The following is an 18,121-nucleotide window of genomic DNA, read 5'->3' on the forward strand; positions in this document are numbered from 1 at the left end:
ATCTCTAGAAATGTGAATGGTGTGGAAATAACTGCTTATTTGATCAGGGATTCTGCCTACCCACTGCGAAAATGGCTGATGAAAGGGTTCACACATCACATCATTGATCACCGTAAAAGCACATTCAACTTCAGACCAAGCTCTGCTAGAATGGTTGTGGAGAATGCATTTGGTCATCACAAAGGTTGCTGGAGGTGCCTGTCCAAACAAATAGATATTAATACCACCTTTGTGTCAGATGTAGCTGTTGCCTGCTGTGTCTTGCATAATATCTGTGAACTTAACAAGGAGCACTTCCTGGAAGAGCGGTGGGCTGGTCTCCAATCTCCCTCCTCCAGAAAGTGTCCCTTACAGAGGTGCCACAGGCCATGGTCTGCAGGCCATACGCGAGGCTATAATGACAGTCCTGTGTGAAAATGAGGATAATGACTGAGTATAATCCTATAGAAGTCTATAAAACTTTATTACTCATCCTTGAGCATAGTGCAACTGTTAAATCTGAACTTTAAAATAACAAAAGTATAATAACCATTGCAACATCATGTACATCATTTTCTTGAATAAAATTTCAACATCTTTAAAACACATTTGGCAGCTTTTCATTCATATTAACCTTCAACTTGACAAACATACTACAGAATTGTAAACTTTACAACTTTGGTGAAGAATGAAGGATATAAACTGACCATTTGACATTCTCATCCTCTAGCAGGTGAATGTAGGAGCAGAGATAATAGCTTGATCAGTTGCACCCTCAACACCTATCAGTGATGTGTCCCACCTGAGGGGTTGATAAGGGTTGGGATGTTGGCTGGGTGCACCACTGGAGAGGGAAGACAGCCACAGGAAGGGGAATGCTGTGTAGGTTGTCAAGAGGGAGGAGAATGGAATGGGGGGGGGGGGGTGATGGTGGTGCATAGCAGGAGGGGTATGTAAAGAGACATGTGGCATCATGACGGCAGAGATTGGTTGGAATGATTGGGAGACTGGTGGGAAGGGGGATGCAGGAGGCCTGCCAAGGGTGGAAGGAGACTGAATGGTGGGGACCAAGGTTGGATTCACCCAATGACTTTGATTGAGGAAGCCAGTCTGCTGTCTGTGTCTGCATCTCCTGTCGAACCTCTGTTATCAAGTGTGCCAATCCATAATTTTCAGCCTGGCGTGCTTGTTGCAGTGCCATCCATTGCTCCTGCATCAGCCTCTGCAACGTCTCATCCTGCCTCTCCCTTGTGTCTCATTCTCTTTCATAGTCCATCTGGTCTATTTCAGCTAAGAGCACACGCATCTCATTTACCACCTCCTGCTGCTTCGTGGGCTTGTTACGTCTCAGCCTCCAGATATTGGTGAGACAAGTATGTGAAGTAAATTCCATACCCTCACCTTTAATTCAAACAAGAAATTTCTTTGAACAGATTAATTATGAGTATTACCAGCTCTTGGTACAGCAGGAGGTGTTATCCCTGTATTATCGTCAGTTGGTGTTGGGTCGGTTGCCATCTGCTGATCAGCCAAGGTAGTGACAGGAGATGAGGCAATGGTAGAGGTTGAGATACTGGGGGAGGGGAAGGCACCAGGAGGAGATGAGGAATAAGTGGCATACTGTTTGCGCACCTCACCCTCCTCATGTTGCAAACTGGGGTGAGGGGATTGCGCATCACCCCCCCCCCCCCAGCTCCCCCCCAAAGCCTGAAGGTTGCCCACAATGGCAAGTGGTATTGCCTGCCTGATTGAACCCCAGATGTCATAAGATTAAAATAAGGCCAGTCCCAGCGGTCTCAGCCACTCCTCCCATTATGGTCCATGACCTGGTACAGCCTCCTCATGTTTTTAATTTGTTGATAACCTGTCTCTTGTCCCTTTTATACCCCAGTTCCCTGAGCTTTGAGGCAATTCCTTCATTAAAAAAAATAAAATCGTCCATCCTTAATTGTGCCCGTCAACTCATAACCTGATGCTTTCTCCCACATTAGTGTTAGAAGCTGCTGCATCTCCCTATCACCCCAGTTTGCAGAAGCCATTATTTTTGTTCTATTTAAACCTTTTTCACTTATTTGAACTTCTTTAAAGTCAACCCAAATAAACTCTGATCTTGTGAATCACAGTACTCAACAAGCTCAGCCAATGTGCCTGTTAACTTCAGAGGAAAGATGGAGGAGGTGTGTCTGGATTAACTTCACTCCAGCATGTCAGCAGCTCACTTCCACCCAGACCTTGTCGTGATCATGCAAAAAATGGTGTCATTTCAATCCCACAATGAAATTACCCATTTCACACTTGCCTGATCACAACGCCAGCATTGCAGACACCAGAGATTGTACAAGGGGTCGAGGCCATCAATCCCTGGTGTGAGATGATGTCATCTGACGCCATCAATGAGCTGATTTTGCTTTTACACTTGTCACTTTAAAGGCCGATTGGCATTGGATTCCTGGGATCACTTGCAAGTGTGAAAGGGGCTTTTGTTAAGCCATTTCTACCTTTAATTTTGCATTCAATAAAAGAACATGGAAATCAGATACTCTTACAGCAAAACCTCGCAGATGCTAGAAATTTGAAATCAAAATAGAAGATCCTGAAAGCACTCAGTGCATTAAGGTGTGAAAGCTGGTACAATAGGATCTTTTACAAGAGTATAAGATAGGTACACGGAACCAAAAGAAATGGAAGGTTATGCATAGGTATATTGTTGTCAGTTGGTTGAGTAGGTCATTAAGTCGACACAACTTTGTAGGCTGAAGTCAGGCCTACATTCTGGTGAAGATTTTTAGGTTCTATGAATTAAGTTCCTAGCTTCTGAATAGCACTGTGGCATTAATAGCTGTGCCTTTAAAAGCTCAAAAGGGAAATATCACAGATGCTGCGCATCTGAAATAAAGATTAAAGATTGTTGAAAATGTACAGATCATTTGTGGAGAGAAAAGTGTTAATGAATCAGGTTAGAACTCTAAAGTGGGTTAATCTGGGAACTTTCAATGAAACATGGCCTGAAAACATTGTGTACATTATTTATAGTAATGCCATAAAGAAACATTGCATTGGATTGATCCCAGTAGTTACACTTCCTCAATACAAGAAATATGGCATTGTTTTTAAAATCATGATTTAAATATTGTTCTCTTCCACGCTTCTTGATTTGGACCAGTTATTGAAAACATTTCAGAGGAAAAGTTTTAGTTCATACAATTTGTCTATTTTCATACAATTTATTTTCATTTGACAATCAGCATGCAAAAGATGGAAGTTTTGTACCAACAGGCCCCTGGCTCAAGCTACAAAGAACCAACTGTCCTCACTGATGACACTCGTCTCAATGCTGCCAACAAGTTTTGCTACCTGGGCAGTACAATAACATCCTCAGCTTCTCTAGATGTAGAGATTGAGTCAAGAACTAGAAAGGGCTGCTTTGCCTTTGGTCAGCTGAAAGGTCGGGTTTGGTCACAGAACATTAGGTTGGCCACCAAGTGCAATGCATATGGGGGCCATTGTCGTATCAGCCTTGCCATATGGATGTGGGCCACAGTGTCCATATCAGAGTCACTTATGTCAGCTTGACCGACTGCAGCAGCGTCACCTACGTTCTCCGATGAAGATCACTTGGCGAGACAAGGTCTCCAATATCGAGGTCCTTTCTCGAACCGGAATGCTAACAGTTTCAGCCCAACTGCACTAGACAGGACATGTTGTCAGAGTGCCTGACAGAAAAGTGCCCAAGGACATCTTGTATGACCAACTGCCCAATGGTACCCAAAAACAAGGAGGCCAGTGACTACAGTATAAGGATGTTCTGCACAGGAGCCACAAGAAAGCTGATATTGCCCCATCAACATGACTCCAGATCGCTCGCATTGGAGGGATCCCATCAGAAAAGGTGTGGATTCTGCTGAGAACAAGCTCAAAGCGGCAACAGAGGAAAGGCACAGGAAATATCACAACAGAGATTCTGCCCCTGTTGCCCCTCTAGGCCTCACCTGCCAAGTATGTGGCAAGCAGGGCCTGTCAAGGATCGGCCCGTACAATCACTCCTGGATGCACATATCAAACCCCACAAACGGTCTGAAAGGAACCATCATGACCCTAAGGGACAGATAGCCAGAAGAAGATTTGCTACTTTAGTGTCTTTTTTCCTGGCCATTTTAAGATTTGACGTCAATTGTCAAAATTCAAAATGAATGATAAATAAAATGTTCTTCTTGGGACATTCAGTAAAGTAAAGCCACAATATCTTGAGCAAAGAACTGTTGGTGAAACTCAGCGAGTCAAACAGTATCCAAAACTGCACTTTCATAGGCACTCATACTCTGTATCAGGCTGTGGAAAGGTAGCATGGTTACTCAGAGTTTATGATGGCAGAAAAGGGCCAAAAATACCACAATTTGGGCAATTAACAAACTTAAAAAATTTGAATTGTAAAGATTAACTACAATCATTTCAAATTGAAACAAAAGTCTGCAAATACTGTAAAAATACAGTGCTGGAGAAAATCAGCTGGTCAAACAGCATACTTTATAAAGCAAAGATATATAACTAAAGTTTCAGGGTTGAGCCCTTCAACAAGGTATTTCAAAGTGTACTAATAGTCTGGTGTCGAAGGAGCAAAATGAAATACTGAGAGGAAATTTCAAACAGCTGTGATGAAGCATACATGATGTCTGAAAGGGATGGAGTAAATGTAGTTATGAACAGCCAAGCACAATTATGGATGTTTAGCAAATCAATGTGGCTGGTACCAAAAGCAGATGCTATTTCAGACTAAACATTTATCAATCCATTAGAAATTGCAAGCAGAAAGTGAGTGAACAATGCATTCTAGTGGCTACTGTGTACGTGGAAAATATTACTGTCCTGCATTCTTAATATTAAGAAACAATGTAAAAAAAAACGCATCTCAACTTTGGCTTATACACAAGTTGAAGTTCAAACCCAATAAACTTCCTGGCAATATACTTGTGATACATGATATTTACAATACACAAACTTCCAAAATGCTTAGAAAATCCTGCATTGCATTCTGAAGTTTTCTAGAGATTGTTCACTTTGGAGATTTTGATCTCTGATATAATTATGCTGGTCTTGAAATACTTATTTTAAAATTAGTTACAATTAAAGTCTGAAAAAAATCAAATGTTAGTTTATGAAATAATAAAGTAACAGTTAACAAATTAACATTTGAAAATTCAATGGAGCAATTAATAAGTCTGTCAATGATGAAGCAGCAATCAAATTTGCAGCTAAGCTAAAAAGAAAAAATAATATTTTAAGATGTGTCATTATTACTTACTCTTCGTAAATCACTTTGAGCTGATGGGACAGTGTGATGTTCTTGGATTCCAAAAAGCTGGCCATTTCTGCAACAATAACACCAGCACTCACACCATCTTTATCCAAGACAAATTCAGTGGACATATAACCTAAATAAAACCAAAAAAAGTTAATAAACCCAATTCACATTTCTAACAAGTACACCCACTTTTAATACAATGGCGTCTCTGTCCACAGAAATAAAAATAACATTGATCAACGAGTCACACCTTCAGGTTTGAGTTCAGTATGTAATATTGCTAGGGGAAGAGGAGATTTGAAATGAGAACGCCACATGGTAAAAGTCAAATTAAACAGAAATACTCAAGTGTGTCAAAGCTATCAAGAAAAGTCTTAAGATAGCTTTTCAAAGTCTGGTTGCTGTTCTGCTGAAGGACGATACCAAATAAGACGAGGACACAAAGCATGAGTGAGTGTTAGAGCCCGAAGGAATATTGAGGAACCAAAGGACCTTGGTTATATCCAAAGATCCCTGAAGGTGGCAGCATATGGCAATAGGGATGGTTTCCTCATCAGGTCAGGGCATTGAATACTAGAGCAGGAGGTTATGGAATGACAGTATAAAGCAACAGCTGAATATTATCTGGCTGCCACATGACAGGAAGGTTGTGATTGGACGGGAGATGGTGCAGAAGAGATTCACAAGGATGTTGCCTGGGGCGAAATATATTTCAGTTATGAAGAGACACTGGAAAGGCTTGATATGTTCTTCCTGGAGCCCAGGAGGCCAAAGGAAGGAGAAGGGGTAGTTCTAATAGTGATATCAACAATGAAGACCTAGATAGAGTAGATAAGAACCTTTCCCCTATGGCATTATCTACAACTAAAGGGCATAGTTTGAAGAAGAGGTTTATAGGGAAATAGCAAGTTGCATTCTTTATCATCCAGCAGTGAAATTTGGAAGGCGATCTAGAAGGCAGAGTCTTCACAAAGGGCTGGTTTGTGCTGAATGACTCGCTACAGAAGGGAGGGAAAATACAAACATAAAATGGAGTTCAAAATTAATGCTTACCAGAGCATGAGTAACAAGGAGTTTTGGTTAAAAATATTAGTACTGTTCAGCCACAACAACAGACCAAATTAGTGCAGACAGCCAAGCGTGAGGTTACACAACAACTTCATTCATTGGAAAATGTGGACAACTTCATACCCCACCCCTCCTAAAGCAAGTTTAACACAGCAGATAAACTCTGATTGCACATTTTTAATAGAATATGCCATTTTTCAGTAGCAACTGTATCAATGCAGTAGTGTTCATTTTTACGCTGCAAATAAAAAGGCAGGTGCTTAATAAAACTCACCAATTGCTTCTTCAAATGAAAAGAGCACCACTTTCCCCTTATCTATAAGTTCTTTAGCTTTGTTTCCCATCCATTTAAAGCCAGTCAAGGTTTCCTAAAAGAAAAGCAAACTATCTGAATGGCTATGATTGCAAGTACACACACACACACAAAAAAAAATCACCTTTTCACAATTAAACATTTTAAGTGAATTGAAATGGAAAATAAAATTAACATTTTTATGCATTCTATTTAGTAACCTTCTTCAATTTCAGCATCATATTCAATCAATGAATTTATTAGCTTTAGGCAAATACCTGCTCTATTATATTGAGGGAGTATATTCATGCAGAAATTTGTGCAAACATTATGAAACATGCACAAATTTTGTTAATGCTTATAAAAAGTACAGATTCAATTTCCTTTATTCTGGGTTCTAAATTGCATTGAAAGAGCTTCTTTCTTCTTTCTTTGGCTTGGCTTCGCGGACGAAGATTTATGGAGGGGTAATGTCCACGTCAGCTGCAGGCTCATTTGTGGCTGACAAGTCCGATGTGGGACAGGCAGACATGGTTGCAGCGGAAAATTGGTGGGTTGGGGTTGGGTGTTGGGTTTTTCCTCCTTTGTCTTTTGTCAGTGAGGTGGGCTCTGCGGTCTTCTTCAAAGGAGGTTTCTGCCCACTGAACTGTGAGGTGCCAAGATGCACGGTTTGAGGCGAGATCAGCCCACTGGCGGTGGTCAATGTGGCAGGCACCAAGAGCTTTCTTTAGGCAGTCCTTGTACCTCTTCTTTGGTGCACCTCTGTCACGATGGCCAGTGGAGAGCTCGCCATAGAACACGATCTTGGAAAGGCTACACAGCAGTCATAACTCCATTTTATTTTTCAATACAAAGCCTGAAATACTATACCAATTTATTGAATGAAGAAATATTCTCCAGCATATTACAGGTAGTCCCCAACATACGACCATCAGTCGAACCGGAGAATTGGTTGCAACTCGGGGATTGGTCACAAGTCGAGAACTGGGGACCACGACCTGCCGACAGGGACCACTGTATACCGTATTTTTAATACAAAAAATGTACTTGTACAGTAGTTTTAATAAAGACAAAAAAATCTTGGTTGTTTGTGCAGGTGGACAAAACTTGCATAGGTTGAAAGTCGAGGATTACACTTTAGACCTTTGACTTGGCTTTTACTTGTTAGAGTCAGAGGCCTCTGCTGGAAAGCCATCTCCCAGCAAGGCACAACACAACTGTGGGCTTCAGCTCCTAGGTTGCTGGAAAGGTGGCAAGGCTAGTCCTCAAGCTTGCTATAGTTAAAGCTGCTGAGAATGAACATTTACCAATATCTTTGACATTCAAAAACATTGGGAAACTATTAATAAAAATGACAATATTTTAAATTATTTAAAATGTTAAAGCACAACAAAGATGCAAGAGTACAATTATTAAATCAATCACATTTAAATCAACATAGAGCATGTAGCAAGGAAATTAACTGTTTATTTACTAACCACAGGAAAACATTGATAATCTGTTTGGAAAACCTGACACTTCAACATCAATTCCCAGAACCCATTCTCGCACTCACTTTGAAGACACCTGGATCCCTAGGAATTTATTATTTTACCATGCAATGCCGAAGCAACAAATAGAAAGTTTGCTGATGTATTAATAGGACTAATATCCAATACACCAAATAAAACTGCTCTGGTTTCCTCCCACTGTTCAAAACGTACTGTGGGTGTCAGTTAATGGGATGTAAATTGGACAATATGGACTTGTGGGCCAAAATGGCCTGCTACTGTGAAGTGTCTAAATTTTTTAAAAATCATATAGTCTCAAGGTGACAAATTACTGGAGTTTTATGGTATTTCTTCCCATTGAAATCAATGGAGCTACTGAATGAGATCCAGCTTGGTCTGATAGAGAATTTGAGAGTGGCATTCCAATAACACAGCAGGGATGTCATTTAAAATAAATTCCACATTTGAGTAGAATTCTATGTTATTAACTGCATTCACAAGTACCAAACTAATATCCAGATAATAGGTAAAAGCTAGCAATTCTGAAAAAAAAAACCTGGTTCATTGAATTAAATTTCTCAATTTAATACAAATAAAGTGATATCTCGGAAAAGCCTTCCTTTGGTTAATAACTCATAGTCCTGTGCATGTCCGGTAGCCTCTGCAGAAAGCACAACATTCATAAGTTTGATAATAACAAGCAAACGATGAAGCCAGATGACAAAATAAATATTAATTGCATTCAATATGTTTTGAATACATAAAGCAGTAATGATTTAAAATAGTTGAGTGTACAAAATATTTTCATTGAAAACTTGCAAATAATATGATGTTATCTACAAAGATACAAATGATTTCTTTACAGTATACAGCAAAATCTCCTTTATCCAGCATTCAATAAAATAAACTCAAACAACTGCAAAAAAAACTGAGGAAATAAATAACAGATTTTCAAATAAATATGACTGGGCTAATGGAACCCTCAGGGGATTCCTGAGAATTTGTTGGACATGCGCAGGTTTGCCGCACTGAATGTGTAATGCCCCTCAATGCACGCAATTCTTTTCACTGTCTCCACTTGCATGGAGGCGAGTTGCATTATCAGCACAAGGAAGGTGTGCTGAGGGTCTGACCAAGACACTTGCCTGGTGGTGAGTCAAGTTAAACCAAGGGCCTGACCAGGACATCAGGATGAAGAGCCAGCTCATTGCTGCGGCGACTCTCCCAAAGTGTCTCCCTATCCCTGTCAAGTAGGAATCTTTCTTTTTACTAGTATTAGATATATTTTTGTAAGGCTTTATCTGAAAACTTAGGGGAGGAGTTAATTGTGACAGCAGCATGGTTAGTATAATGGTTAGCGCCACACTGTTACAGCGCCAGCGACTGAGATGTCAAATTTAAATTTTGTAAATTACGGGAATTACTTGATTAAAGTGAACTTTATATAATTAAAGACTACAATATTGATTTTTTTCCCCAGTTACTTTTCAATTTGTACTGCCTTTTGTGTTTTAAACGATGCATCCTTAATGCAGGTGTATTAGTTAGTTAGGCATTGCAAGAGTGAGTCTGTCAAACTGCAAAATTTGCATACCTGATATCTGCGATTCTCATAGGTGGCAGATAATGGGGGATTTTACTGTAGTTCAGAAGAGGCTAGTTTGTGCACGGTCTTCATGTGAAGGACTTCAATATTTTTTAAAAATTAACAGAAACTTAAAAAAAATCAAAATGTACTTAATTAGGTTATCTAAATATAACTAATAGATAATTTTTTAAAAAATACATTATTTACCTCAAAATTAAATCCTTCCTTTAGTGCAATTGCCTGGAGAATTTTTGAAGAGACTGTACTTGATAACATATATACATTTTTCAGACTGGAGGACTCTGGATTTTGCTTCTTCCAGCAAGTAAAAATCCACCAACCCAACAAGGCACCCAATTCATTTCCAGAAAATACTTTCCATAGTCCACTAAGAGCAAAAAAAAAATCTCAAATAAGTTCAAATGCTGGACATTTCAGTTTTTCAGCTGTCAAAGCATTAAGATATAGAAAAGGGCAATAAAAATAATGGACATTCACAAATCATCCCAGACCTTCACTACTAAAACACATAACACCAATTGTTCCAAATCAACTGAAAATAACTAAATCAGAATTACTGGTGCTTTTGGTAAAGCTCACTTCTTTGTTCCAAATGTCTGATGAGGCAAGGCAGTAAAAGAGAAGCACAATGACTTTGCTGGGCAACAAGAGTCCCAAATAAAGCATATTTTTCTTTCATTGCAAAAGCCAGGTAAACATTGGGAAATCAGACCATGTTAGCATTTTGAAAAAAAAATGGCACTGATTTAAAAAAACCAATGGCACTACTGCCATTGGTGCAGACTAGGAGAGTGGAGATAATGCTGCTCTAAAGGGTTCAACTACTTGGTCCTAATGTCAGTAGTTCTGTACGGGCTTTAAATGGCCTGTTAAAGTAGCTAATGGTATTTGTAAGTAAAATCTTGCAACTGCACAGGTCTGTGTTCAAAATGGCAACACCTGGGCAGCAGACACAAGGGTTTGCAGACTCCAGGAGAGCACCCAACTGGCACAAGGCACCAGAAATGGGGGAAAAAAACCCCACCATTGAGAATGAGTAGCAGTGGCTGTGCCACTGCAACCCACACAGCTGAGGGCGATGCAGCCAAGGGACCCGCACAGGCTGTGGGAGATTGGCTCATGGGAACCAGGTATTGGAGCAGGGATTTGAGAGGATGCTGAGGTCAAGAAGGGCTCCCAAAGGGCCTAGGGTGCTGTAATGGAGAGGCCGCAGCCACCACATGGTAGCGCTACTGCGCTCCTATTCGAAGGGCACATCGCATGCCAATCAAGGTCAGGCTCACCCCAAGCCATCAAGGTGACCTTTGAGATTGGCCCATTTAAATTATCAGGTCCTGCCTGGACTCAGCCCTGACCTTCACCTAATTGACCCAGATGAATCACCTAGGCTAACCCCTGCACTTGACTTTGAGCCATTGGCCACAGCAGCCAATGGGGCCCAGCCTGCCCTGAGTGATTGCCCCTCCCCCCCCAACCCCCCCTCCCCCCTCCAGTACCTGCTGCAGGGCTATAAAGGACTGTGTTCTCCTTTTGTTCTCTTTTTGACCCCTCATGGCATGTGAGATTCACCTTTCACACAGGGTTGGGTTGAGTCCTGAGGTTAGGTAGCAAGAGCAGTGTCCATGCCGGTCAAGGGGTGGGGGCACATAGTATCACCTTGATTCTGACTGTTAATTGTATGTGTATTAAAGTCATTTCCCCAGTTTCTCCCTCGTTATTGAAGTGTAAATTCACCCCTTGTGTAGTTTGGTTCATTTAGCATTTTGACCCTGTTGCTTCATCTGCATCCCCAAAATAAACTTGTGCTTTGTACCTTGATTTTGGTCTGGTTTTTAACCTGTGGGATCCACATGAACCCCTTACAACAAGTACTGATGGCTTCCTGATCGTGTTGGAGGTTTTTATCTTGATCTCAGGTTATCGATGAATTGAGCAGCAGATACTCAGCCTCTGAAGGAATTCTATTTTGCTTCTCTTACTTAAGGTGCGCTGGGAACATCTTTGCCTTACGGCAGGCAGAAAACAATTACATGTAATATTACACATTAAGTACCATTAAATGACAAAGAAATCTTGGAGAATAAAGATACCTGGCAACAACTGGAAAAACAGCAATGTCCATCATTAAATTACCTAACATTAAATTAACAGGTATCACACTATTTTCCAAAGTGACCCAGCCTTAACTGTAACCAACTCAGAAAACTAACAGCTTGATCTTTCTTAAGAACTTGAAATGGAAATACTACAATGCAACTGAATGAATAATCAATCATGCAAGTTCCACAAAATTTTATGAAAGGGTTCCTGTTGATTGCACATATATATCTGCATAGCCAATTTTTTATGGGACAGGAATAAAAAGTGTTTTGGAACTCTCCAATAAAGAACATTTCAGTAAATAAAAATTAAAAACAAAATTAAAATTCCAGAAATCTACAATAAAAATTCAGGAGGTCAGGCAGTCTTAAAATGGGAAAGTCATCAAAACCTATCCAAAAGCTAGAGTCATTCAGAGATAACAGCACAGAAGTAAGCTCTTCAGCCCTGCCAAACAACAATTTGCATGCACTTATCATACATTTTAAAAAAAATTTCTTCCCACATGTCCATCAACTTCTGCTGGTACTACTACTTAATTTTACACAAGTAGCATTCTAAGGTGGTCAACTAACCTATAAACCCAATATAATGTTAACTTTGTTTCGATTTCCACAGATGCTGCCTGACTTGCTGAGTATTTCCAGCATTTTCTGTTCTCATTCACAATTCAGGATAGCATCATGTTTAAGATTAACCCATGGGCTTGCCATTAACAAAGAAATAGTGTAGAAACAGAAATCTGCATTAAGTCCCATCCTCCAATATCTCTAATGAAATTTTAAGACCTAGATCTTTCATGAAAATGATAATGAGGCAACAAAAATCTAACTTCTTGCAGTAGAACAAGTAATTTATTTAAAAAACCCACAAAAAACCTATTCTTTTACAACGGTTTTCCGTATATTTCAGTGTACAAGTTGAGTCGTGAAACCTTAAAAAAAATTCTCAAGGCAAATTGTATGCTGGATATGCTCTTGAGACCTTAAAACCAGATTGACGTTGATTCGGCATATAAGGCGATGCTGAAAGCACCTCCCCTCTTCCTGAGCTGATAACCCCCCGACATCTCCCCACTGCTGGGCGCCGCCATAATCGCTCTTTACTTGGGATTTTGAGGTCGCCATTGCCATTCCTGCCTCGTAGTCAGAAATTCCTGCTCCCGTCAGGAGCATGATTTTTCCACTCCAGCTCTGTGGTTCGTCACCCTGCTGTCTGGTAGGCCAAGGTTTTTTTTTAAAAAAAACTTACTTAGTTCATAGCTTTGTTACTTGTGATTGGCAGTTTTTAAAATTTGTTGGGTTGTTCTTGGAAGGCCCTGACAGCCCAAAAAAAGTGAGTCAATTTATATGCCAGGTATAACATAAAACCTTCAAAATAGGCTAAAATAGTTGGGTCGACCTATCTGTCAGTCGACTTGTAGGCCAAAATATACAATATGTTATCAAATATATTAAAGCCAAATCATCAATCTATTTGAAAACTTTGCCTTTAGCAAAACTAATTAAATATTTTAGCTCAGAAATGTTAGCACATAATACATTAAATGTGGCAGATGTACTTTCTATGAAATAGGAGTCTTACTGGATAGATTGCAAATAACCATTTTCTTCCTGCACATGTACTGACGTACAAATGCCAAAACATGGATATTGGCATCCAAAGTACAAGATGCGTGCCTAAACACCACCTTGGCTAATGCAGAAACAAGCTTGTTCATGCAAGTCTTGGGTAAAAGGGCTTGCATTTGAGTTGATCACCAGGTTGTTGCAACTAGAAATTTCTTGAGCATTATCCCTATCCTGCTCCCCCTTAACCAAATAGGGATCCCTACCTTCTCTTCCCCACTCCAGTCAACTTGATGCAACTCTTAATTTCAAATTGAGAGAGCCAATTATCTGAACAAGATCTTCAGCTTTAAAAGGACCAATATCAATCACCTCAATCCTCCTGGACTGCTTTCCCCAGTAAGCTATCAAAAAACTCAAATCATGAAAAATTGGAATACCTTTGGAATAGAACAGATACTTGTATTAATCAAAACTCAACGTGCATGAAAATTGTCCTGTTTGTATACCTGGACTTGTCACAGCTACAAGCAGTTGACAAGTTGCTAATAAAACTTTTTAAAACCTTAATTTAGAAGATTACGATTGTGGAAATCCTTTGTGTGTTCCACATCCCACAGGATTCAATAATAATTCAGTATATTCACAACCATCCCAGAGAGAAACTCAGATGAAACAAAGTGCCTCAAAAAAAATTGCTAATTCTTGCTACAGAAATATATCGCATCCAGTTAGTGTGCAGTAGAGGGGGAGTCACGTGATGGAGTAGTGGCCGGACGGTGAACTCCAGCCCGCTCCAGAAAAGTCGGAAAAAACAAAGGAAAACACAAAGGCACAAAAATAAAAATTAAAGAAAAGTGAGTATAAAGGTGGAAAGAAGATGGCGACGAAAAAAGAAAAATTGAAATCAACGGTAAGAAGAGAGGAAGAGAAGACAACGGAAGAAGAAGGAGAAGGCCTTACCTGTTCGAAGAGGCCCGCGGTGGAGAGAGAAACCCGCTCCCTCAGGTCGGTAGAAAGTGGACTACAAAAATGGCTCGCTGAGCCGAATAAAAGTGCGCAACCGCGCATGCAAAAAAACACACTGACGGGAGGGGTGACCAGCTGGGGAGTCGATCTCCACAGCCGGCAATGACAGCTGCAGAACACCTGCAGCAAGAGGAGAACATAGAAGACAACGAAAACAAGAAAGAAGAGAAGAAAAGGGCAACAAAGAAACAACAGATGGCCAACCCAGAGGAAGAAGAAGAGGAAGAGGAAGAGTACAGAGAAATAGAAGAAGGGAAAGGCAAGATAAAGGATATACTTTCTCTTATTAAAGAATACATGGAGTCATTTAAAGAATGGCAAGCGCAAGAATTTAATGATTTAAGAAGAATAAACAATACAGAAGAGAAAATGAGTAAAATAGATATGACCTTAACAGAAATGGGAAAGAGAATGGACAAGATGGAAGAGCGGGAAACAGCAGTAGAAATGGAGGTAGAGGACTTAAAAAAGAAATTAGAGGAATCTAATAAAAAAGTTATAGAGACACAAGAACTGTTAGCTCAGAAAATAGATATAATGGAAAATTGTAACAGAAGAAATAACATAAAGATAGTGGGCCTTAAGGAAGATGAAGAAGGCAAGAATATGAGAGAGTTTATAAAAGATTGGATCCCCAGGATCCTAGGATGTCCAGAACTACAGCAAGAAATGGAAATAGAAAGGGCACATAGAGCAGTGGCCTTTAAACCACAATCACAACAAAAGCCAAGATCTATTTTAGTAAAATTCCTAAGATATACTACAAGAGAAAAGGTACTGGAGAAGACAATGGAAAAAGTAAGAGAGGGCAACAAGCCACTGGAGTACAAAGGGCAAAAAATCTTCATTTATCCAGATATAAGTTTTGAACTCCTGAAGAAGAGAAAGGAGTTCAATACAGCAAAGGCGATTTTATGGAAGAAAGGGTATAAATTTATACTAAAGCATCCAGCGGTATTGAAAATATTTATTCCAGGACAACAAAACAGGCTATTCTCGGATCCAGAGGAAGCACGAAAATTTGCAGAACAATTACAAAATAGACTGAGGGATGAAGACGTGTAACGAGAGTACAAAAGACTGCGAACTAAAAAGACACAAGTTTTGAACTCCTGAAGAAGAGAAAGGAGTTCAATACATCGAAAACGATCTTATGGCAGTTAGTGTGCAGTAAAAAGCTTAAAACATACTGAAAGCACTATTGATATTTTACTATTTATAAAACACGCAATTTATCTGCACAGCAATAGACAAGTTTTGCGATTTTTTTTCGAACAAGGGTCTGAAAGCTGAATACAACAAAACCCCTGTCTCCATCACCTATAGCAATTGGTAGATGCCAGAAAAATGAATTTTCCGGTTGCTTGAGAATACAAGTTGCATGGATTGGAGAACTAACAGCTAGAGGACGCCAATTTTAACTGTTTGTATTTTTTAACTATTTATTCTCTGATTTTTTTATGTTAGTTGCTCGAGGCTACCAATTTCTTGAAATCAGGATAATAGGGATTTTACTGTAGTAATTAAAGAGGACTGTCTTAAAAATTTCCAGTGGTAGATCTTTCTATATTCCATTGATATATCAGCATGTTCCTACTAAATGTCCTCAAATAATATAATCAAGGTACCTTAATGATTCTTTTTAAATGGGGCACCTTTCCCCCAGACTTTTGTTATTGAATAGTTTTACTAAATCTCACATCATTAATTATTCCCATGCAATGATCAGAATTCATCTTAAATGGATAAATTATGCATTTGGAAATCTATCTGAAAATTTTAGAAAAAGAGCAATACAGCATGCTATGGAGTCCTGCCGTAATTCAATGATAATTTACGTATGAACAAGTTGCTTACCCTTCTTGCTTTTCAGCCACAGCAAGACGATCAGCATCTGGATCATTTGCTAAAATAACTGTGGCTCCTTCCTTGTCAGCGAGAGCAAAAGATAATTCCTGAAAACGATGGAAATGCATTAATTGAGGGTCTGTGCTCAGGTAGCTTTTTAGCACTGTTTAGTAGGTAGTTTCCACAAGTTAACTAAATAGTAGATTTGACAGCTGTATTTTCTGCGATGGTAAAATTGCACAACACACGTTCAAATAGGTAGAAAATTATAAATCACTCAAATTTGAAGGCAATTTGTTAAAGTGTCTTTTTCAATGTCAGAATGCACTTGGCAATAATATTCATGTACAACTATAACCAAACTAAATAAACCTGAGGCAAGTTTTGCATTGTAAGTTCAAAATCTTGCACTCCTAATCTAATATGGGCCCTGATACAGCCTCATTTGTTTCATCAAAAATCTCAAAACCAACCTGCAGTGATAGAGTGCTAGTCATTCTCCTGACCACCAGAGGGAGTCAGAGACTAGTTTTTTGCAGCTCTGGTGGATTCAAGATGGATTCCGCTACACTGTTATGAATGAGTTCTATAGCTAAATATAGTTGTTTAAAAGAACCCAGGTTTCTTTATTGCAATAAAAGAAACATCTCATAGTACTAGGGGTGGAAGAAACACCAGGAGCATGCAGTGTGGCCAGAGTACTTCAAAGTAAAGTCGCATATTCTACCCCTATGTGGCTGATGAGGTACCCACCTGAATGTGTCGAACTTGCCTCTGACCCAACCATCCTCCGGGAGGGATAATCGGTGGATTGCTGGGCTCCACTGAAGCACATGAATGTGCAGCCGGGCTGATGACTATCAACCGGTGACCCTGCTGCCTGCCAGATCCCCGCCACATGACCTGACAGACCCCTCCTTGCTGCCCGCCACCCCTCCTCGCTGCCCGCCATCCCCCCGCCCCGCTGCCCCTGCCCAGTATGATGGGCAGCGGGGCGGGGGGCTTCAGGCAGTGGGGCGGGGGATGGTCGGTGTAGGCTGTCACAGCCCAGCTCGCTGCTTCTGCACTGGGGCCACTCTCTGCTGCTCAAAATGCAGCATAGCAATAGCCATCTTCCCTACCCATAAACCCCACGCAGCTGGAACTATGTGGGGAAACACAGAGCGGTTCCACCTGCGTGAGAGATTATGGGTAGGGAAGACGGCCATTGCTATGCCACATATTTATGATGGGTGGTGCTGTGGCACCAGTCGCCCCACCTCCATCAGATGTGGAGGCACTACAAGGTGAAAACTGTTCACCAAAGAAAAATGAAACTTTTGAAAGGTATGTGTTTTGCTCATGCACACAGCTGCAGAGAGAGATCTTTGATACTTTTAAAAAAAAGACTTGAAATTAAAAGAATATGTAATTTTGGATCACTGCAAGATTCAATGATCTGCGATCAAATTGTGTCCAGAATTATTGATGAGAAAGTGAAAGAGCGGTTGGTGAGAGAGACAGCACTTGCATTAGCTGTAGCTGTGAAGATATGCCAAACCAGTGAAATACCTCTGCAGCACACAACTTCTGTGATAGTGCAAAAGCCAGTGAAAAGGAAATCATAGTCGTAGCCACAGTGTCTGGACACAAACAAAAGAAGATATAGGAAACGACAAAAAGATGGAGAGACATTCAAGTGCAAACATGTGGCACTCCACATGCATCAAAACAATGCCCACCCAGCCTACGGAAAAGCTTGTTATAAGTGCAAAGGGCAGAATCATTCTGCAAAGCAGTGTTTTTCTAAAGGGAAACAAAACAGAAGTTAAAGCATGCACACTATAAAGAAACTGCTCT

At 40.2% G+C, this 18,121-nt stretch overlaps 1 protein-coding gene across 1 annotated transcript in view; it reads right to left on the reverse strand.

Annotated features, from left to right (window-relative positions):
- The window catches only part of pgm2 (phosphoglucomutase 2), a 79,486-nt gene that overhangs the window by 22,106 nt on the left and 39,259 nt on the right, over positions 1 to 18,121 (reverse strand). Inside the window, exons 8-11 of the mRNA XM_069924969.1 lie at positions 16,292 to 16,389; positions 9,924 to 10,104; positions 6,621 to 6,714; positions 5,279 to 5,408 (exon numbers count right to left, since the gene is read on the reverse strand). Of these exons, the coding sequence (XP_069781070.1) occupies positions 5,279 to 5,408; positions 6,621 to 6,714; positions 9,924 to 10,104; positions 16,292 to 16,389 (503 nt within the window). The remainder of the gene's footprint in view (positions 1 to 5,278; positions 5,409 to 6,620; positions 6,715 to 9,923; positions 10,105 to 16,291; positions 16,390 to 18,121) is intronic.

This window comes from Narcine bancroftii, chromosome 3 (genome assembly GCF_036971445.1).
Source record: "Narcine bancroftii isolate sNarBan1 chromosome 3, sNarBan1.hap1, whole genome shotgun sequence".
Classification (NCBI taxonomy): domain Eukaryota; kingdom Metazoa; phylum Chordata; class Chondrichthyes; order Torpediniformes; family Narcinidae; genus Narcine; species Narcine bancroftii.